The 23156-nt window shown below is 45.1% G+C and overlaps 1 protein-coding gene across 3 annotated transcripts in view; it reads right to left on the reverse strand.

Moving 5' to 3' along the window:
• MCF2L2 (MCF.2 cell line derived transforming sequence-like 2) overlaps positions 1 to 12677 on the reverse strand; it is a 256218-nt gene extending 243541 nt beyond the window's left edge. For all 3 annotated transcript variants that reach the window (XM_017860626.1, XM_017860625.1, XM_017860624.1), the window contains exon 1: positions 11577 to 12677. In XM_017860626.1, coding sequence (XP_017716115.1) covers positions 11577 to 11652 — 76 coding nt within the window. In that variant the 5' untranslated portion in view covers positions 11653 to 12677. The remainder of the gene's footprint in view (positions 1 to 11576) is intronic.
• Positions 12678 to 23156: the final 10479 nt, after the last annotated feature.

The raw sequence follows: 23156 nt of genomic DNA on the forward strand, positions 1-23156 counted from the left end.
CCTGGTTCTCTTCATTTGTTCCTACGGATTTGAGCTACCCTCTGGAGTCATTTCTTTATTCCAAATGCAGCTTTTCTCCACCCACTTCCCCTGTGCTCGTTAAATATATGATGTTACTGAATATTATAGACCCAACAGTACATTATATGCAGATGCTCCTCAACTTACAATGGGGTTATGTCTTGATAAAGCCATCATAGGCCAAAATAATTGTAAGTCAAAAATGCACTTAATGCTGGCAACACAGCAGACAATCCCTAATTTATGATGGTTTGATTTATGATTTTTCAACTTTATAATGCTGCAAAAGCAATATAGTTGGCCCTCTGTATCTGTGGGCTCTGTATCCATGAATTCAACCAACTGCAGATCAAAACTATTCAAAGAAATAAAAAACAATACAACAATAAAAAAATACAAATTCTAAATATAAAGTACAGCAACTATTTACATAGCATTTATATTGTATTAAGTATTATAAGTAATTTAGAAATCAGGCTGGGAGTGGTGGGTCACGCCTGTAACCCTAGCACATTGGGAGGCTGAGGTGCGCAGACCTTGAGGTCAGGAGATAGAGACTATCCTGACCAACATGGTGAAACCCATCTTTACTAAAAATTAAAAAAAAAATTTAGCTGGGCGTGGTAGTGCGTGCCTGTAATCCCAGCTACTCGGGAGGCTGAGGCAGGAGAATCATTTGAACCAGGGAGTCAGAGGTTGCAGTGAGCCATGATCGTGCCACATCACTACATTCCAGCCGGACAACAGAGTGAGACTCTGTCTCAAAAAAAATAAAAAGAAAGAAAGGTAATTTAGAGATCATTTAAAGTATACAAGAGGATGTGCATAGGTTAACCATTTATATCATTTTATAAAAGGGACTTGAGCAACCAAAGATTTTGGTATGCACTGGGGGTTACTGGAACCAATCCCCCTTGGATACCAAGGGATGGCTGTATTCATTCAGTAGAAACTGTAACCCCATCATAAGTTGTAAGAAGCTCTTCAACTTATGATGAAGTTACATCCTGATAAACCCATTGTACAGTCAAAAATTTGTAAGTTGAATCATTGTAAGCTGGGGACCACCTGTACTTTTATCTAACATAATTGCTTTTTAAATCAGTTGCGAGAACAAAGAAGAAATATGCATTTACAGTGTCTTTCATAATCACATAATTACCTTTACTGATGCTTTGTTTTCCATATAGATTTGAATTATCACCTGGGGTCACTTGCTTTCAGCCTGAATAACTTCCTTTAGTATTTCTTAAAAGGTGGATCTGTTAGCAACTACTTATCTGTTTTTGTTTATCCAGGAATGTCTTTATTTTGCCTACATTTCTTAAAGATACTGCATTAGTCCATTTTCACACTACTATAAAGATACTACCTGAAACTGGATAATTTATAAAGGAAAGAGGTTAAATTTACTCACAGTTCCACATGGCTAGGGAGGCCTCAGCAAACCCACAATCATAGTGGAAGGTGAAAGGGAAGCAAAGCATATGTTTACAAGGTGGCAGGAAAGAGAGAGTGTGCAGTGGAAACTGCTACTATTAAAACCATCAAATCTTGTGGCCAGGCCTGTAATCTCAGCACTCTGAGAGGCTGAGATAGGCAGATCACCTGAGGTCAGGAGTTCGAGACCAGCCTGGCCAGCATGGCAAAACCCCATCTGTACTAAAAATACAAAAATTTGCTGGGTGTGGTGGTGCATACCTATAGTCCCAGCTACTTGGGAAGCTGAGGCAGGAGAATCACTTGGACCCAGGAGGCAGAGGTTGTGGTAAGCTGAGATCGTGCCACTCCACTACAGCCTGGGTGACAGAGTGAGACTCCATCTCAAAAAATTAAATTAATAAATAAAACTGTCAGATCTTGTGAGAACTCCCTCACTATCATGAGAACAGCATGGAAAAACCACCCCATGATCCAATCACCTCCTACCAGTTCCTTCCCTCAACATGTGGGGATTCCAATTCAAGATGAAATTTGGATGGGGACACAGAGCCAAACCATATTATTCCACCCCTGGCTCCTCCCAAATCTCATGTCCTTTTCACATTTCAAAACCAATCATGCCTTCCCAATAGTCCCCCAAAGTCTTAACTCATTTTAGCATTAACTCAAAAGTACAAGTCCAAAGTCTTATCTGAGACAAAGCAAGTCCCTTCTGCCTATAAGCCTGTAAAATCAAAAGCAAATTAGTTACTTCCAAGATACAAGGATGGTGCACACATTGGGTAAATGTTCCCATTCCAAATTAGAGACACTGGCGAAAACAAAGGGGCTACAGGCCTCACGCAAGTCTGAAATCCAATAGGACAGTCATTAAATATTAAAGCTCCAAAATGATCTCCTTTGACTTCATGTCTCATATCCAGGGTAAACTGATGTAAGGGATGGGCTCCCAAGGCCTTGGGCATCTCTATCCCTGTGGATCTGCAGGGTACAGCCACCGCAGCTGCTTTCACAGGCTTGTGTTGAGTGCCGGCAGCTTTTCCGGGCACACAGTGCAAGCTGTCGGTGGATCTATCATTCTGGAGTCTGGAGGATGATGGCCCTCTTCTCACAGCTTCACTAGGCAGTTCCCCAGTGGGGACTCTATTTTTCCTCCACACTGCCCTAGCAGAGGTTCTCCATGAGGGCTCTGCCCCTGCAGCAGACTTCTGCCTGGACATCCAGGCATTTCCACACATCCTCTGAAATACAGGAAGTTTCCCAAACTTCACCTCTTGTTCTGTGCACCTACAGGCTCAACACCACATGGAAGCTGCCAAAGCCTGGGGTTTGCGCCCTCTGAAGCAACGGCCTGAGCTGTACCTTGGCCCCTTTTAGCCACAGCTGCAGCTGGAGTGACTGGGATGCAGGACACCATGTCGCAAGGCTACACAGAGCACTGGACCCCTGGGCCTGGCACATACAACCATCTTTTCCTCCTAGGCCTCTGGGACTGTGAAGGGAGGGGCTGCCATGAAGGTCTCTGACATGCCCTGGAGACATTTTCCCCATTGTCTTGGGTATTAACATTCAGCTCCTCATTACTTATGCAAATCTCTGCAGCCAGCTTGAATTCCTCCCCAGAAAATGGGTTTTTCTTTTCTACCACATGTCAGGTAGGCTGCAAAATTTCCAAACCTTTATGCTCTGCTTCCCTTTTCAACATAAATTCCAATTTCAAACCATTTCTTTGTGAAAGCATATAACTGAACACTTTCAGAGTAAGCCTTGAATGCTTCACTGTGGCCGGGCATGGTGGTTCATGCCTATAATCCCAGCACTTTGGGAGGCCAAGGTGAGTGCATCATTTGAGGTCAGAAGTTTAGGACCAGCCTGACCAACATGGTGAAACCTCATCTCTACTAAAATTACAAAAATTAGCTAGCCATGGTGGCATGCACCTGTAGTCCCAGCTACTCGGGAGGCTGAGACATGAGAATCACTTGAATCTGGTGGGCAGAGGTTGCAGTGAGCTGAGATCATCCCACTGCATACCAGCCTGGGCAACAGAATGAGACTCTGTCTCAGAAAAAAGAAAAAAAAAAGAAAGAAAAAGAAAAAGAACGCTTTGCTGCTTAGAAATTTCTTCTGCCATATACCCTAAATAATCTCTCTCAAGTTCAAAGTTCCACAGATCTCTAGGTCAGGGGCAAAATGCCACCAGTTTCTTTGCTAAAGCATAGCATGAGTGACCTTTACTCCAGTTCCCAATAAGTTCCTCATCTCCATCTGAGACCACCTCAGCCTGGACTTCATTGTGCATATCATTATCAACAATTTTGTCAAAACCATTCAACAAGTCTCTAGGAAGTTCCAAACTTTCCCACATCTTCATCTTCCACTCTTCTTTGGAGTCCTCCAAATTGTTCCAACCTCTGCCTGTTACCCAGTTCCAATGTCACTTCCACATTTTCAGGTTATCTTTACAGCAGCACCCCCACTCGTAGTACCAATTCTCTGTATTAGTCTGTTTTCACACTGCTATGAGGATACAACCTCGCCAGATGCAGTGGCTCATGCCTGTAATCCCAGCACTTTGGGAGGCCAAGGCGGGTGGATCACAAGGTCAGGAGTTCAAGACCAGCCTGACCAATATGGTGAAACTCTGTCTCTATTAAAATACAAAAATTAGCTGGGTGTTGTGGCGGGCACCTGTAATCCCAGCTAATTGTGAGGCTGAGGCAGAAGAATCACTTGAACCCCAGGAGGGGGAGGTTGCAGTGATCCTGGGTGACAGAGCAAGACTCCGTCTCAAAAAAAGAAAAAAGATACAACCTAAGATGGTGTAATTTATAAAGGAAAGAAGTTTAACTGACTCACAGTTTCACCTGGCTGGGGAAGCCTCAGGAGACTTATAATGATGACACAAGGCAAAGGGGAAGCAAGGCATGTCTTCACAAGGCAGCAGGAGAGAGAGTGCTCATGCAGGGGAAACTGCCACTTTTAAAACCATCAGACCCTGTGAGAGCTCCCTCACTGTCAAAAGAATAGCCTGGGGAAAACCACTCCCATTATCTGATCACCCCCCAAACAGGTCCCTCCCTTAACATGTGGGAATTACAATTCAAGGTAAGATTTGGGTATGGACACAGAGTCAAACTATATCAGATAGTTTTGCTGAATATAAGATTCTTGGTTGACAATTTTCTTTCTTTAGCACTCCGAATATGTCACACCACTGCTTTCTGGCATCTATCGTTTCTGATGAGAGTTGGTTGTTACCCTTATTAAAGTTTCTTTGTATGTGATGAGTCATTTTTCTCTTCTTTCAAAATTGTCTCATCCTTCACTTTCAGCATTTTTACAATAATGTATTTGGGTGTGGATCTCTTTGCCTTCATCCTACTTGAACATCATTGAGCTTCTTTGATGTACAATGTTTTTCATCAATCTGGGGAATTTTTTAAATCATTATTTCTTCTGATACTTTTTCTGCTCCTCCTCTAGCTCCTCTCTTTACATTTCATGTATATTGGTGCACTTAATAGTATCTCACATTTTTCTAAGACTCTATTAATTTTTCTTTCTTCTTCAGATTGCATAATCTCTATCAGTCTATCTTCAATTCCTTGAGTCTTTGTTCTTCCAGTTCCAATCCACTGTTAAGATTCTCTAGTAAATTTTAAATTTCAGTTATTTTAGTTTTTTATAGAGACAAGGTTTTACTATGTTGCTCTGGTTGGTCTTGAACTCCTGGCCTCAAGCGATCCTCCTGCCTGGGTCTGGGATTGCAGGTATAAGCCACCACACCTGACCTGTTTGAACATATTTATTGTGGCTGTATTGAAGTTTTTGCTAAATCTGACATCTGGGCTTTCTCACAGGCAGTTTCTGATGCCTGCTTTTTGTTTATTTAAGAGTCACACTTTCCTGTTTGTTTGAAGGTCTCATAAGTTTTGATTAAAAACTGGACATTTGAGGTAATATACTATAGCAACCACGAATACCGATTCCTCTTCTCCCCATCTCTGGGGCTTGTTTTTGTTTGTTTGCTTGTTTAGTGACATAGCTTGACTGTTTTAATGAAGTATATTTCCCTTGAAGTGTAAAGACACTCATGTCCCTCCTCAGACAGTGTTGCTTTGGTTGTGCCCATCGTCTGTGTGGGTTTAACAGAGTTGTACTGCCTGTCTCCCTTTCGGATCTCTCTGCTGTCTGCCTTTGTTGATATCATACTCAGCTGTTCAACTCCACCTACCTACTGTTGGCTCTATGGTTTTCAACAATGCCCTGGGGCATAAAGTTGCTCCAGTCTTATGCAATTAAATTCAGGCAAAGATATTTTTTGAGGCCAATCTTTAGGTTCCTTATAATTCTAGTAAGGTTCTTCTTAGCTGCCTCTTTCCCTGGTTCAGAGTCTCTGATAAACAAGGTGGCCTATAGTTTAGCTTGTTGCTCTCACAAAGCTACCAGGCTCCTCTTAATTTCTTGCTCTCAAAATCTCCATTGTATTCAAGAATGCCTTTAGACTTGAGCTTTCCCATACTCTGTTTTAGCTAAAGTCAGTTATTTTGGGGAGAACTTCAAACCTTCTATTCTTCCAGACTGTCTCTACTTCTAGGCAAAATCTCGGCCAGGGTAGTAGACTGGTCTTGGCTTGCCTCTCTCAATGTTGAACCTCCATTTTATGAGGGAGCTGGGGCAAAAGCAACCAGTTCTCAGTATTCTCAGCCTGCTGCACCTGGGATAAAGCTTCTGTCCTATGAATGGGGGCTAGGTGGAAGGAAGTAGACCCTGACCTGTCAGCTGGAGGCTCTCCAGGAACTTGGCCTCAGTAACTTGGAGTTAGAGAAGAGAAATGCTGGACACCTGCCCCTCCTGGCAAGGGACTATATCCCTTCACTGAAAGCTGAGAGAGAGGAGCTGGGAAGGATGAGAAGAGAGCAGGTCATACTCAGGTACCACGGACACTCACTATTCTTACCAAGATTTAGTAGATTTTCTTGAATAAATGTATTTTTTTTCATTTGCTGCATGCCCTTCAAACAACTTCCAGAGACTTTAGAAGGTTGGCTTTTAAAATAATTTTCAACAAGTACGGTTGCTTCACTGAGGAATTGCGACTCTTCGCACTGGCATTTCTGGAAATGGAATTCCAACTCCACAACTGTTTCTTTTTAAATGTAACAAAATGTTAAGGGCAAGAGAGCTTTTGTAGACATTTAAACATTTCTTAAATTTTATTTTGCACTTTTAAATTTGTCGATCAATTTTTTTTTAGGGTTCAAACATTTTTAGTAGGCCTTGAAGAGTCTGTGAACACTAGGCACAGCGTCTACAGAGCCTAATGGAAAAATAGCCCAAGTGTAGTCAGATGGGGGAACATGTCCAGCCATCCCCACTGGGCACATTCCCACCTGAGTAGCAGACACCCTACTCTTTTTTTTTTTTTTTTTTTTTCTAGAGTATATGTGCACAACATGCAGGTTTGTTACATAGGTAGACACCCTACTCTAATTAGACTCTTCTTTCAGTACTAACAGCTGAGGCATGGACCCTAGACATTTCAGCTGCTAACAACATTGTTTAATAATGAGCCATGGGCTGAATTCCTCAGTTTAGTATTCTTCTGGCTGCATGTTATCAATGCTGACTGTGTCCCAGAAGTAGCAACCTGGGTTACAGATCAGTTTCCTAGAGCCTCTGTCACCAAAAGAGCCACCCATCCAATCTCCAATTATATAAGGAATGTTTCAAAAGATATTCTTTTCTGCTTCACAGGTAATTGGATGTAGCCAAACATATGAAGTCATTTTAGAACAATGATAAGATCAAAATGTAAAATAATCACTTCTAATATGAGGTAGCAAGGTGGAAAGTGAGCCAGGATGGAAATGCAAAACCTCTATGGGGGGTTACTGACATGGACCATTTTTTAAATTTTATTTATTTATTTATTTATTTATTTTGAGATGGAATCTTGCTCCGTCACCTAGGCTGGAGTGCAATGGTGCGATCTCAGCTCACTGCAACCTCCGCCTCCCGGGTTCAAACGATTCTCCTGCTTCAGCCTCCCAAGTAGCTGGCATTACAGGCATGCATCACCATGCCTGGCTAATTTTGTATTTTTAGTAGAGACAGGGTTTCTCCATGTTGGTCAGCCTGAACTCCCGACCTCAGGTGATCTGCCTGCCTCAGCCTTCCAAAGTGCTGGGATTACAGGTGTGAGCCACCGTGCCCGGCGACATGGCCCATCTTGATGACTGTGGGTTTCCAGTGATTGGAAGCCCCCGTGTTAGCCATATGTGCCCTGTCTATCAAAATCCTAGAGCAATTTCAGATGCATTCATAGATAGTCCACATTACTTTGACAGCACCTCCACATATATTGCAGATATTTCAACAACTGAAAGGGATAGGATGGGGAAAATCAAACAACACTTTTCTGACACTGGAATTCTATAAACCAATGTGACTCTACGGTCCAGAATTAAGGGGAAAGGATGGTCCTACATGTGTCCTGCATGGATAAAAACACATCTAGACATGTGTTCACATGTGAACTACATATTTTATAAGAGTTCCTGACAAATGGACAAAATCCAAAGAAGGAGGCCCCTAGAGTGAAGCACACCACATGAAGAACACACGAAGGGCTTCACATTTCCTTTCAAATGGGGGTTTGGAAACCAAATAGTTATCTTCAAATATTTTATAGCTGTCCTTAAAAGTGTAAAAACTGCCTGGTACTTAGTACTCCAGCTCCATTCCAAAACACAATCATTCGTTCACCTATTCAGCAAACATTTATTCTGCATCTCCTCAGAGTGAGGCCCTGTGTTAAGTGGCTATCTAGGGATACATAAGACTCTTCATAAGTAATGAAGAGTCTAGAAGCAGAGAGGGTTAAACAAGCATGCGAATAACCCAGTAACCATAATACAAGGGAGAGTATGATAGGCATCATGTGAGCAGAACAAAGTTTACTTTGGAATTCAGAGTCAGGAGTCATCATGTCCCACTAGCAAGATCAGAAACGACATCATGAAGGAGATGGCATTGCACTGGGTTTCAAAGATGTGTACTATTTCTGTGAGGAGAAATATACTAAAGACTTTTTCCAGGTTGGGGGTAAAAGTGCAAATACTTAGAGGTGAGAAAAGGGCTGGAAAACATAATGGGACAGAGCCAAAGAACTGATGAGTTCAAGTTGACCAACCACAGGTGTAGAAATCTCAAGTATTAGGGGACAAAACTAGAACTTTATAGGCCAAACAGTGAAGAGCTTGTATCTTAGGCTGCAGAGAATGACTAGGTGCAGGTATTATTAAAAGCTTTGTAATATAGAGGGTCGTGTTTGTTTGACTCCTAGCATAGATCAGAGGCAGACACAGAGAGACAGGAGGTTTGCACAATGGCTAGGTAGAAGGAAATGAAGTCCTGAAGTAGAATTGACGCAGGTAGCAGTGGGGATGGACATGAGGGACAAAAGCTGTGAGGTATTTCAGAAACTGAATCAACAGCAGCCAAGACACTTCTGGAAATATGGGAGTGAGGAGGGATGACTCAATTATCAAGTCTAAGGGACGTAGAAAGAGCAGAAACCCCTGCTGGAGGAGAAACTGACTCAGGGTCAGAGGAAGCTGAGTGAATACGGAAGACAGTGTGGCTACCCTGGAAAGTGGCTAGGATAGGACCAGGAGAATGTTCTAACCCAAAGGCTTGCTCCAAGCACCTCTCAAACCTTCCCCAACTCATGATCACCTCCTCAGAAGCTACTTGATAAGGAAATACCTGAAAAGAACAGGCAAGGATAGAGTCAATCCACCCTTGAGAAGCGCCACTGGCTACCCAAGGTGACCCTCCGTGAAGGCAGAGGCTGTTGCAGGGTTAGAGAAACGCCCCCCTCCACCTTGAGGTCCCCCAACAGGGGATATGAAGAGCAACCTTCCGGCCCTGAGTCTGCCACTCACTCCCCCTGAAACCTTAAAAGATGATCCTCTCTCACTTTGGGAGGCTGAGGTGGGCGGATCACCCGCAGTCAGGAGTTCGAGACCAAACCTGACCAATATGGAGAAACCCCGTCTCTACTAAAAATACAAAAAAATTAGCTACGCATGGTAGCACATGCCTGTAATCCCAGCTACTCAGGAGGCTGAGGTAGGAGAATCACTTGAACCCAGGAGGCAGAAGTTGGGGTGAGCCGATATCATGCCATTGCACTCCAGCCTGGGCAACAAGAGTGAAACTCCATCTCAAAAAAAAAAAGATGATCCTCTCTGAGTCAATTCCTAATGAGTACTCCACCCATTTCACAGGTTTCATTAGATTAAGTATGAGGAGACAGAATCTTGCAAAGCACACAAAAGCCAAGGGTCATCAGAAGCTGAGAGCAGAAACTACAACAAATTCCTATGTGGATGGAAGGAGGGAGGGAGCAAGGTAGGCAAGAAAATACCATAGCCTGGGGGCCACAGGCAGCTAAGTGTTAGTCAAGGAATACTGCCTGCCAGATTTCAAGAACAGCCTGCTCCAGAGAAATAGGAGGGACAGTTAAAATTAACCAGGTCAACCCCCTTGTTTAACAGATGGGAGGCTTCGCCCTGAGACAGGCCCAGTAACCTACCAAAGATCTTTAGTGGCGTGACAGAGGGACCAGGGATATGTCCAATAACTGGAATGTCTGTATAATCACAGTGTACACAGTATTTCTACCCACATTATCTTACTTATCTTCAAAAATAGCCTTTGAGCTGAGTGGGAAAGTATTATTAAAATTCCTGTTTTTCAACCTGAGGTTAAATGACTTGTCCAGGGAAGGATTCAAATCCAGACAGTCATACCCCCAGCCCACTGCTCTTTCTCTATACCACAACTTCATGCCTGCGCTGGGTTTTAGCACAATCATTTCAGCTTTCATCATATTTCAGATTCCAAATTCTGTTTCATTACAAGTTCTTTTTCCTCTTATTTCACACTGCCTTCAGCAATATTTCACATTCAACCTTACCTGGTAGGACCCTACTGATCTCTTGTTTTAAAAGTTCAGTGCCCACATTTAGCACCAGAAACTTTTTTCTAAACCTGAATTATCAAAACTGGGCCTTCCCATATAAATCATCTTTACAAAGTCTGTCCTCACAAGTGTATCATTTGAGATGTGTGTGATTATTACAGCAAACACACCGGACTAATTGAGGCAATATTTAACATGCAAGTACCAAGAAAGCAGCTTTCACAAATGTGTAGAAAACGAAGGCAAATAGTTCCTGGCTTTATCAATAAAAGCTGATTTGCATTCATGGGGGACCTCCAAGCGCAGTCAGCAACAGAAAATGATCCCGATAATTCCAGTAGCCCACATCCAAAGGTTCTGAACCTGAATGTGTGTCTTTATTGAGGGAGGTCCAGGGAAGACCTGGGGAAGAAAGTGCTAAGATAAAACTGGGAACTGCCTCAATGTCCTCTTTCCCTTAGTCTGTGGGGCCTGACGTTCCATCACGAACCTTATTTCAGGAGTAAGCAATGAATGTTTTGCTCCTCTTTTCAACTCAGGGAAGAGGATTAATATTGCTCAGTCTCCTTGGCTTGCAGAGGTTTCTAGTGGGGATCATCAAGGGTGTGCTGATGCCTCCAGGCAGCACAGTAACAGGCCCAGGGGCCGGGCTGCGCAGGAGCGCTCCCATCTAACCTGCCTCTTCCTGCACTTTCTTATAAACAAGCCTTCAGTGGCGTGGCAGTCATTTATGCTGAAAAATACTGGCATTCGTTCCTCTTATGCCCTCTCCTTCCTCACTATCCCCAGAACCAGAACATAACTTCCCACCCACCCTACTCCCGTCAGAAGCAGCTAACGGATGGTAACAGCGCAGCAGCCCTCGGTTTGGAGCTCAACGGACTTGGCAACCACCTGGTGAAGGCACCAGCCTCGGCCCCCCGACTCCCACCGGCGGCGCGCCCCAGGGATGCCCCCGGCTGGGCACTGCAGGCAGGACCCAGAACAGCGAGGCCCAGATGCCGGGCAAGCCCCCAGGGAGCGCGCTGCCCCGGGTGAGGCCGGGAGTCAGACTAAGCCCAGAGACCATCCTCACCCGCCATTAATAAAACGCAGGAAAAATTAAAGCTTTGTTTACCGACATGAGTGATCACTGTGGCCAGTCGCCGGCTGAGCTCCTGAGGGGGCATCTCTTCTTTTAAGCAAGACAGCATTTCACTGAAAAACCACTCCGTATAAATAAAGCCAAACAAAACTGTTTCTACCGCTGCTGTGGATGATTTTTTAAAGGCATCTCCGCCCGAGGATGCTCTGCCCTCGCCCTCTTCCTGGCTCTCCAGTCAAGAATCGAGAGTCCCTCGCAGCCGCTGCCAGCTCTCCCTCGCCACGCCTCGCGGGGGCTACTGTGACAGACCAAGTCTGGCGCTTTCCCAGCGTCGCAGCTGGACCGAGAGGGGAGCGGCCGCTCTGCAAAAGGAAGCAAGTCGCCAGTCTCGCCGGAACCGCGTCCCGGCTCCTCCGGCTGGGCGAGGGCCGGGGCTTCCAGAATCGCGGTCCTGGCCGCCGGGTTTCCGGCGCCGCCTCCAGGGACTGTGAGGTGAGGGATGCTTCGCCGGGTGCAGGGCGGGCGGCAGGTGGCCGCTGCTCGTCTGCGCGGCCCGCCCCACGCCCCACTCCCCGGAGCCCACCTCTTCCCGCCCGCAGGTGGCGTCCGGGGCTCTCCCGGAGGCGCGCACGCGCCCAAGCGCCGCTTGTTTGGGGGTCGGGAACGCTGCGCCCCTTTCCCTGCCGGGAGCCCGCGCTCCAGCCCCTGGAGTAGGGGCGATTCACGGTTCCTACTCGGAACCGTGGGGCGGGGAGACAGCGACTGAGGCGCTCCAGCCGCACAGGGGTCGAGATCACCAGACGCGCGCCGGCCGGGTCTCCGCCCCTCCTTCTTCCCGGCGCGGTGTCTGCGGAGGAGCAGCGGAGAGAAGGGGCCTGACCCGAAGAGGTGCCGCCATCCGGTAGGACCCGGAGCGGGAGGCTGGGTGAGGCGCCGCTGCTTGCCCCACCTTCTGACCCGGGGGACGGCTGGCGTGTGTTTTCCCCCCTTGGGGTTGTTCCACGCAGTTCTTGACCTCCGCTGGCCACACCTGCACTGGAAGCCCAGCGCCCGGGCTGCGCTCCAACATGACTGGGCACGCATGGGCGCGCTCACCACCTGTGTGGGCTTTTTCCTTGGTGCAGCTGCGCCCTTGCCACTGCTCCGTCTGTCACCTGTCAGGCGCGCCAGTGCTACGTTCTGGAGAGGCTGTGGCACATCTTCCATGCCGGTCCTCCTCCCCATTAGCCCATTATCCCGTGGTTTCCCTATTTGGGCCCAGACACTTTCTGACTGGCAGCAAAAAACTAACCCCAGTTCAGCAGAGCGCCATGGGAAACACCTGAGCAAATGCGAATTCGGTCAGGTTGTCCCCCAATCCTTTCTACAGCGGGAGTCCCTGAATACTCAGCCGGTGGCGTGGCGGGACCACCCATGCGGATGTTCTCAGCCATCTCTTTCCTCTTCGATATGTAAAAAGCCAAGCCGCAAACACCCTGGATCCAAATTCTAGGAGTAGTCACCCATCCCAGGGGGCTGAGGGTATTTTTTAGTGCTTTCTCTAACAATTGTGGGCTGTAGTTGAGAAGCGACGTTAGTTCACCTGTGTCATGAGATTTGGAGAGAGGAGGTTCTTCCCGCTGTGAAGTTTGGCACTTTGCACGCTGCCTGCAAAACAGAGCAAGGATTTTCTTTTTCTTATCTTTTTTTTTTTCGTTTTTAGAGATGGAGTGTCACCATGTTGCCCAGGCTGGTCTTAAACTCCTGGGCTTGAGTGATCATACCCGGCCACAGAGCAACCATTTTCACAACCACCTTTTGCAAGAGATTAAAAAAAGGGTTAAAAGTCCGGGCATAGTGGCCCACGCCTGTAATCCCAGCACTTTGGGAGGCCACGGCGAGCAGATCACAAGGTCAGGCGTTCAAGACCAGCCTGGCCGACATAGTGAAACCTCGTCTCTACTGAAAATACAAAAATTAGCCGGGTATGGTGTCACGCGCCTGTAATCCCAGCTACTCGGGAGGCTGAGGCAGGAAAATTGCTTGAACCTGGAAGGTGGAGGTTGCAGTGAGCCAAGACCATGCCATTGCACTCCAGCCTGAGCAACAGAATGAGACTCCATCTGAAAAAAAAAAGTTAAAGATCCACAGGAGGGGAGGCAGCTTTTGAATTATGTTTCCACAATGGTTTTTCAAGGAACCAAATGAGATGTTTCCTACTGATAGTAGTCAGAACCCTGGTGCCCAGTCAGAGCCAATTGTGAGTTTTGGTCCGTGGAAACCAATGCTTTGTAAAGAAGACAATGATGTAGGGTATGTTGGACTGGGAGTGTCAGAGCCACTTTGAAGATTCAGTAACCTCAACTTCCCAGCTTAGGCCGGGTCCTTATGGGTGAGAATCATGAAAAGGAAGAAGAGAAGGAATGGAGGAGAGGAAAAGGAGGGAGGAGAAACTTATGATTAAGAATGAGAACAAAAAGAAAAGAGATAGAAAGGAAATAAATCACACTCAGAGTGCTGCCCACATCTTTGGTACTTTCACAGTCCTCAAAGGTTTCCATGGAGATAAATGAGCTCGAGTTATGGTGAGATGTAGCAGGCAGCACCTATTCTCAGAAACTAATTCTGCACTTATCTCTGACACTTGCTCTCTCAGGGCCTTCACTGCTTCCCCTGGGCAGTAAGGAAATGGCTCTGTGATCTCCAAGTTCCCTTTTCCAGCTCTGAAATCCTATAACTGGAATTAAGAAGAAATGATCGGCTGGCTGCATTGTCTCACACCTGTAATCCCAGCACTTTGGGAGGCCGAGGTGGGTGGATTACCTGAGATTAGGAGTTCGAAACCAGCCTGGCCAACGTGGTGAAACCCCATCTCTACTAAAAATACAAAAATCAGCCGGGCGCGTTGGTGGGCACCTGTAATCCCAGCTACTTGGGAGGCTGAGGCAGGAGAATCGCTTGAACCTGGGAGGCGGAGGTTGTGGTGAGCTGAGATAGTGCCACTGCACTACAGCCCAGGTGACAGTGTGAGATTCCATCTCAAAGAAAAGAAGAAGAAGAGGAAGAGGAAGAAGGAAGAAAGAAGAAGAAGAAGAAGAAGAAGAAGAAGAAGAAGAAGAAGAAGAAGAAGAAGAAGAAGAAGAAGAAGAAGAAGAAGGAGAAGAAAGAAGAAGAAATAATGACCATATAGTGTTCAATATCTCATACCTCCTTGTTCTTCCAAGAAAATGGTCATTGTCTCTATTGTTCTCATGAACATTGACATCCTTTCTGTCTTCTTTCTTCCCACCCTCCCACCTTCTCTGCCTGTTTTTCTCCTTCCTAATTATGATCTCTTATATTATGCCTCCTTGTGTTCATTAATGAGGACAAAGCCCTCATGACCTAATCACCTCTTGAAGGTCTTCCTTCTCAGTGCTGTTGCATTTGAGGATCGAGTTTCCAATGCATGAACTTTGGAGAACACATTGAAACCACAGCACAAAGAGGCATCTTATCACCCATGTGATGCCTTCCACCATGTTATGATGCCGCATGAAGGCTTTCACCAGATACAGCCCCTCGATCTTAGACTTCCCAGCCTCCAAAACCATAACCCAAAGCAATTTCTGTTCATTTTAAATTGCCCAGTCCTTGGTTTTCTGTTACAGCAGCACAAAACAGACTAAGACATCTTGGCTGGCGAAATCAGAGAAACAAGCTAGAAAAGCCTGCTTCCTTCTCCAGTGAACCAATTAACAATCACTCACATCTACTGAACATCTGCTATGGTTGTGATAGGCAGTGTCAGGTACAACTACCACCACCATATAGCAAGTGACTGTTCTGTATCTAGTATGATGTTAGACATTTTACAAACACCTTTGAGGCCTCACAACAGCACTCTAAAGGCTTTAGCCTCATTTTGCAGATGCCACTGTAAAGGACCAAACTGTGTAGTCAAAACGTAGACCATTCTCTCCCTTCCAGTAAAGACCTGCTCAAGCTGGTCAGATGCGGTGGCCCACACCTGTAATCCCAGCACTTTGGGAGGCTGAGGTGGGCGGATCACATGAGGTCGGGAGTTCAAGACCAGCCTGACCAACATGGAGAAACCCTGTCTCTACTAAAAATACAAAATTAGCAAGCTGTGGTGGCGCATGCCTATAATTCTAGCTACTCAGAAGGCTGAGGCAAGACAATCACTTGAACCCAGGAAGCAGAGGTTGCGGTGAGCTGAGATGATGCCATTGCACTCCAGCCTGGGCAACAAGAGTGAAACTCCATCTCAAAAAATAATAATAATAATTGCTCAAGCTCCAAGTCCCTGTAGATTGCACCCCCCTATGGGTGAACTGTCAGTGCAACTTCTGACAAAGGAAAGACAGACAAAGGACCTACCTTGGAGAGCAGTGGCTGGCACTACAGCCTCCTCAGCTCCTGGTGCTATAGGTGAGGGTGGACATTCCTGGGGTACCAAGGAGGCCCCCAGTTTCATCTACATCTGTGGTTCCCAAACTTTAGCAGCATCACCTGGGAATAGAAGTAATTTTTATAAAAACACAAATTTCTGGGTCTTACCTCCAGGATTCTGGTTTAGTAGTCTGGATTGGTACCCAAGAATCTGCATTTCTAACAAGTCCTCAGGAAAACTGACGGTACTAGTCCTGGGATTACCCTTTGAGCACCACTGGCCTGGATGAGAGCTCTTCAAACTTCTTAGATTGCACATCTTAGTATGATTGTGCCATTAGAAAGAGATTTGGTCTTTGCCCCAAGGTCCTGGCATAGAGCTCCTAAGCCTCTTGGAATTTCCTGAATGATAGTGTGATAGGAGTGTCTTTTGTTCTAATGAAGAGACTCTTAGTAGACCCCCAGATAGCTTCAGAACACAGCCTGTTCACCAGAAAGACCAAGCCTTGGTTAGAAGGTTGAAACTCTCAGCCTTATCCCTCAACCTCTAGGAAGGGGGAAATGCTGCAGGTTGAGTTAACGACCAAGCACCAATGATTTAATCAATCGTGCTTACAGAGCAGAGCCTCCATAAAAACCCCCAAATGAAGTCGGGTATGGTGGCTCACACCTATAAATCACAGCAATTTGGAAAGCCAAGGAAGGCAGATTGCTTGAGCTCAGGAATTTGAGACCAGCCTGGGCAACATGATGAAACCCAATCTCTACAAAAAAATCAAAAAATTAGCCAGGCATGGTGGCACATGCCTGGTCCCAACTACTTGGAGGGCTGAGGAGGGAGAATCCCTTGAGCCCAGGAGGCTGAGGCTGTAGTGATCCAAGATCACACCACTGCCCTACAGCCTGTGTGACAAAACGAGACTCTGTCTCCAAAAAAAAAAAAAAAAAAAAAAATCCCTAAATGATTGTGTCTCAGAGCTTCTGTATTGGTGAACACATCAAGTGCTGGGAGGATGGTACACCTGGAGAGGGCATGGAAGCTTTGCGGACCACCACCTCCCATACTTTGCCCTATGCACCTCTTCCGTTTGGCTTTTCCTGAGTTGTATCCCTTACAGTAAACTGGTAACAATAAGTAAAGCACTTTCCTGAGTTCTGTGAGTCATTCTAGCAAATTATCAAACCTCAGGAGGAAGTCAGGGGAACTCTCAATTTATAGCCAACCAGAAGTATGGAAGGCTGGGGATTTGTAATTGGTGTCTGAATTGAGGGGCAGTCTTATGGGACTGTGCTCTTAACCTGTGGTGTCTGTTCTAATGCCAGATAGTTAAAATCAGGTTTGAATTGAATTGCTGGACACCCAGTTGGTGCCAGAGAATGAAAAGTGGCATTGGAAAAGATCCCACTTACTCCACAGCTGATTGAATAGACGAACCTAAGAAGTGACATGATGCCGGGCACAGTGGCTCACACCTGTAATCGCAGCATTTTGGGAGGCCGAGTTGGCCGGTTCACCTGAGATCAGGAGTTCAAGACCAGCCTGACCAACATGGAGAAACCCTGACTCTACTAAAAATACAAAATTAGCCAGGCGTGGTGGCGCATGCCTGTAATCCCAGCTACTCGGGAGGTTGAAGCAGGAGAATCGCTTGAACCTGGGAGGCAGAGGTTGCGATGAGCCGAGATAGCACCTTTGCACTCTAGCCTGGACAACAAGAGCAAAACTCCGTCTTGAAAAAAAAAAAAAGAAGAAGAAGAAGTGACATGTTACTTGAGCTCACACCATCCTAACAGTCATTCCACTGCCATCTTTTTGTTTTCTGAAATCAACCTGCCACCCTGGCATAGGGGTGTATGTGTGCATGCATGTGCATACATGGGGGCATGGGGCAGCACATCTGCCTCTACCTCTGCACTGCCACTCTCTCTTCCCATGTGTTTCCCTGTGTGGTTTTGTCTCATCCCACAAGTGACTGAATTACAACACACATTTTGTGTGTGTAATGCTGAGGACATTTTGCCCCTAAATTCTTAGGAGTCTTATTTGCCAGTAGAAGTATCCTCCTCAGCACCACCTGAGGAATTAACCCTGCATTCCCAGAGGAAACTGTGATGGCATCCCCTGGGTCAGTTGCCTTTGCAAAGCAATGCTGATTCTCTTCAGGATCCACCCATACCCACCCTTCTTTGCTTCTAGACCTATAACTAGACTCAAGTCCTAGCAGGCCCCCTGTAACTCACCCAGCAGGTGAGTTACAAAGTATGCCCCATGCAGGGGTATATTACAAAAGAATTGCTCGAGTTTTCTAATTTATACAGACAGAAATCTGGGGAACATATGTGGACATGAATATTAAGGGCATGAGATATTGACATAAAGAACATAAAGCTGGATCAGGCTGAATTTATTGATATGGGCCCACAAAGCAGAGATTCTGCCTTTAACAATACAGCTTAGAGTTAGAAGGGATTGTAACAATCTATTTGGTTAGTTGACTGATGCATGGACAGAAAGGTGGCTCATGCATTCAACATATATTTATATGTTGAAATCCTGATTCCAAAATGAGTTATAAATCCCTGACCTGCCTTGGTTTAATGTAGAGGAAGGGATTCAAAGGCTTAGGGAGATTGGATTGTTAGAGCAGATTCATCATTTAAGACCTACTCACCCACCTTGGCAGGGTATATACCCTTTTCATCACAACTGTGAGAAATGTCTGAGAGGAGCCCTGGCATTCTTAGAGCTCTGTGATCTTTCTTTGCTGTGGGCCAGGCCTTACAGTGGGAACTACAGTCACTGAGTTGGGAAACTTCAATGTAATAGGAGTAACTGGATCTCAGGGTGGCAGGGACTAAGTGGCAGCACTCAATCATCAAAGGTGAGGTGAATGTGATTACCACAAGGGACAGCAAAGTCAAAGCAGGAACTGAAATAGTCTGACTCTTGCAGACCTCAGCATTTGCTAGTTGATCGTGATCTTTCCAAAAGTGGAATAGACAGGAGGCCTACTAAATTCTTATTTGATGTGTATCAGCAGAAAGGTTTCTAGGTCAAGTGAACAAAAGTCTAACTTGAATCATAAAATGCAGAATCACAACCCCTCATTCAATTCCAGGATTTGAGCCACTTTACAGTCCCAGAACCCCTTGAATTAAGATAAAATTGGGTGCCCTTTTGGAAAGAACCCTGTATCAACCAAAATTTTTTGTACTGTTAATCTTTCTCCCAGCCTTCCCCAAAGGCTGTGTGGCATTTTACTAAGGTAGCTGTATGTTAGAGAAAAGGAAATAATGAGACTTTGGGGGGATTATAGGACTCTGAACTGACACTAATTCCAGGACACCAAAAACATCACTGTGGCCCACTAGTCAGAATAGGGGCTAATGGAGATCGGGTGATCACTGAAGTTTGCTATAGTCTGAATGTTTGTGTCATATGTTGAAATCATAACCCCCAAAGTGATAGTATTAGGAGGTGAAGGCTTTGGGGTATGATTAGTTTATAATGGTAGAACCCTCATGAATGGGATTAGTGCCTTTATAAAAGAGGCCTGAGGGGAGCATGGTTGCCCCCTCTGCCACATGAGGACACAGCGAGAAGTTGGCATTTTGCAACCTGGAAGAGGGCCTTTGCCAAAACCTGGCCGTGCTGACACCCTGATCTTGTATTTCCCAGCCTCCAGAAGTGTAAGAATAAATTTCTGTTGTTTATAAGCCACCAAGTCTAAGGTATCTTGTTACAGCAGCCCAAATAAACTAAGAGTTTTAGCTCAAGTATGTCCTACAGCAGGCCCAGTGGGGCCTCTGACCCCATCCTGTGGTTACTTCCCCAGTTCCAGAATGTATAATTGGAATAGATACACTCAGCAGCTGGTAGAATCCTCATATATGTTTCCTAACCTGTGGAGTGAAGGCCGTTATGGTGGAAAGGTCAAGTGGAAGCCACTGGAACTGCTTCTACTTAGGGAAATAGAAGTAATATTGCATCCCTGGAGGAATGCAGTAATATTGCATCCAAAAGTAATATTGCATCCGTGGAGGAATGCAGTATTCCTGCAGAGCTTGGAGCCACCATTAAGAACTTGAAAGATGCAGGGGTGGTGTTTCCCACCATATCCCCCATCAACTTGCCTATCTGGCCTGTGCAGAAGACAGATGGATCTTAGAGAATGACAGTGGATTATCAGAAGCTTAACCAGATTATGATTCCAATTGCAGCTGCTGCCAAGACCAGCTCAGCTGGGGAGACCCTAACCCAGCGGCACTAGAGGAATTAAAGACACAGACACAGAAATATAGAGGTGTGAAGTGGGAAATCAGGAGTCTCACAGCCTTCAGAGCTGAGAGCCCCCAAAGAGAGATTTGCCCACATATTTATTAACAGCAAACCAGTCTTTAGCATTGTTTCTACAGATATTCAATTAACTAAAAGATTTGCTTATGGGAAACGAAGGGATGGGCCAAATTAAAGGAATAGGTTGGGCTAGTTAACTGCAGCAGGAACACGTCCTTAAGGCAGAGATCGCTCATGTTATTGTTTGTGGCTTAAGAATGCCTTTAAGCAGTTTTCTGCCCTGGGTGGGCCAGGTGTTCCTTGCCCTCATTCCCATAAACACACAACCTTCCGGTGCAGGCGTTAGGGCCATTATGAACATATTACAGTGCTGCAGAGATTTTGTTTATGGCCAGTCTTGGGGCCAGTTTATGACCAGATTTGGGGGGGCTTGCTCCCAACATGTCCCCCTTCTCTGATTTGCAAAGAGATAAAAGCAAGGGCAGCTTTGTCATGATGAGCTACTTCTCACAGGAGTTGGGATCCGCATCTGCAGACTACAAAGACAAACAACATAGATTGAAAGCACAGTCATCATTGAAATCACAGAGTTTCCAAGTGTTTTTATTCATTTTAATGGGTTACTAGCTGCTAATTTGTCTGCAGCTCCTTTAAGCACTCCAGTTCCTGGTATTAAGGTCAGGTGTGCCTGGGATGCTTTAAATATTTGTTCTTTTAATTTTGCTACATCCAAAAACAAGTTTGTAGAGTGTCCTTCTAGATGCTTTTTTTATTCTTTCCCAAATTTTGATCTTATTAAGAGCATTTAATAGTTTCCACAAATCCTTATGTTAAGCTCCTAGAGCAGGCCATATCATTTGACGTTGAAGTGCCACTATACTGCTATGGTTCCAGATATTAGGAACTTTTGCCATACTTCTTAATATATCTACCATCTGACCATTTTGTTCAGATCAGCTGAGCATAGTGTGACCATGGCACGCAGACTGAGAGGTGCAATTCAAGCTAAACATCCCCTTAGGGGACCAATTAATAATGATTCCATAGGAATCATTGTGCAGCACCTCTGCCTGTTCTGCAAAGCAATCTTCCAAACAAGTATGTTCATTTTTTCTGACTGGGTCCAATCCTATTTACAAATAGGTTTTTGAGGATGGTATGCCTCAATTATAGGAGCAGATTTATTATGGTAAATACCGAGATCAGAAGGCATGTGTAACTGTGTCCTAGAGTGATTGCATCCAGGCATTATTACCAGTGCTTATTGAAGGAATACTCACGGCAGTGGTGATAACCATTATCATAGCTACCATTAAATTATTCATTGTGACTGGTTATCCTGCTTTCCTCAGGTTTTCTTCAGCCATCTGTGACAGCTTCTTGATCTGTCCCCAGGTGGGTGGCTGTGTTCTATGGGTGTTGTGCGTGACAGTTGGGGTCCTCCTCAGCATCAGTCTCGACATGGCTGCAACCGGGGAGTCCCCGGGATCCTCCCAGAGTCTCTTCCTTCGCATCTGGCTCATGATAAGGTTTCAGGTGTCTCGATGGTATCCAAATTGGCTGTTGATTTTGGCCTGGAGAAATAAAAGCATAACCTCTACCCCAAGTTATTATTTTACCTGTTTCCCAACTTTTTGTTATTGGATCTCTCCACCAAATCAGTTTCTCTGTTTCTGTCTTTGCAGCTGGTTTTTGTAGATGCTGTTCAGCTGCTGATAACCTCTGACCTTTGGACAGGCTCAAAAAATTTAAAGTTAATAATGCTAGGTTCAGTTGCCTCTGTGGGGTTCCACATTCTCTGTCTCCCTTCTGCTTTTGCAACTGCTGTTTTAGGGAGAGATTCATTCTTTCCACTATGGCTTGTCCTTGAGAATTGTGTGGGATACCAGTAATGTGTTTAATATTCCACATAGAGAAAAAGGCAGCTAGAGCTTGGCTAGTATAGCCTGGGACATCATCTGTTTTAATAGAAGCTGGAATGCCCATCACTGCAAAACACTGCAAAAGGTGACATTTAACACAGGCAGAAGACTCTCCTGTTTGGCATGTAGCCCAGACAAAGTGAGAAAAGGTGTCCACACATACAGGTACATAAGCTAGTCTCCCAAATGAGGGAACATATGTGACTCCATTTGCCAAATAGAGTTATGTTCCAGTCCTCGAGGATTAACTCCTCCTGTGAAAGATGAGGAATGTACCATTTGGCAAGTTGGGCATCGCTGGATAATAGCTTTAGCTTCTTTCCAGGTAATGCTGTATCTGCATTTGACACGAGAGGCATTAACATGGGTTAAATTGTGAAAGTGTCTAGCATTAGATATTGCAGTAGCAACTAGGCAATCAGCCATTTGATTCCCTTCAGTCAAAGGTCCTGGAAAAGGTGTATGAGCTCTAATGATGTAAAAAGGATGCATTCTACTGCTGTTTGCAATTGGGTAAATAAAGTCATCAGTCGTTCATCTGTATGAAATCATAACTGAGCATTTTCAATTAACTGTGTGAAATGAACCACATATGAAGAATCAGAAATCACATTAATAGGCATATCAAAAGCAGTCAATACCTCAATTACAAGCTCCACTTTTGAGCTGAAGTATAGGACGTCTGGAAAACTTTACTTTTGAGCCAGAATAAGAAGCTTTACCATTATTAGACTCATCTGTAAAACATTCTCAGCACCTTCAATTGGTTTAAATTTAGTTATTTTAGGGAGAATCCAATTAATTAATTTCAAAACTGAAACAGCTTTATTTTAGGAAAATGATTATTGAGAATACCCTTAAAGTCAGCTAAATGGGTTTGCCAAGTAAGACTATTTATAAAAGCTTGCTGTATTTGTGCCTTCGTGAAAGGGACAATAATTTTTGCAGGATCATATCCATGTAATTTAACAATACGAGTTCTCCCAAGCCCTATCATAGTAGTGATTTGATCTAAATAAGGAG

The sequence above is a fragment of the Rhinopithecus bieti genome, unplaced genomic scaffold, assembly GCF_001698545.2.
Source record: "Rhinopithecus bieti isolate Rb0 unplaced genomic scaffold, ASM169854v2 scaffold_55189, whole genome shotgun sequence".
Taxonomy (NCBI): domain Eukaryota; kingdom Metazoa; phylum Chordata; class Mammalia; order Primates; family Cercopithecidae; genus Rhinopithecus; species Rhinopithecus bieti.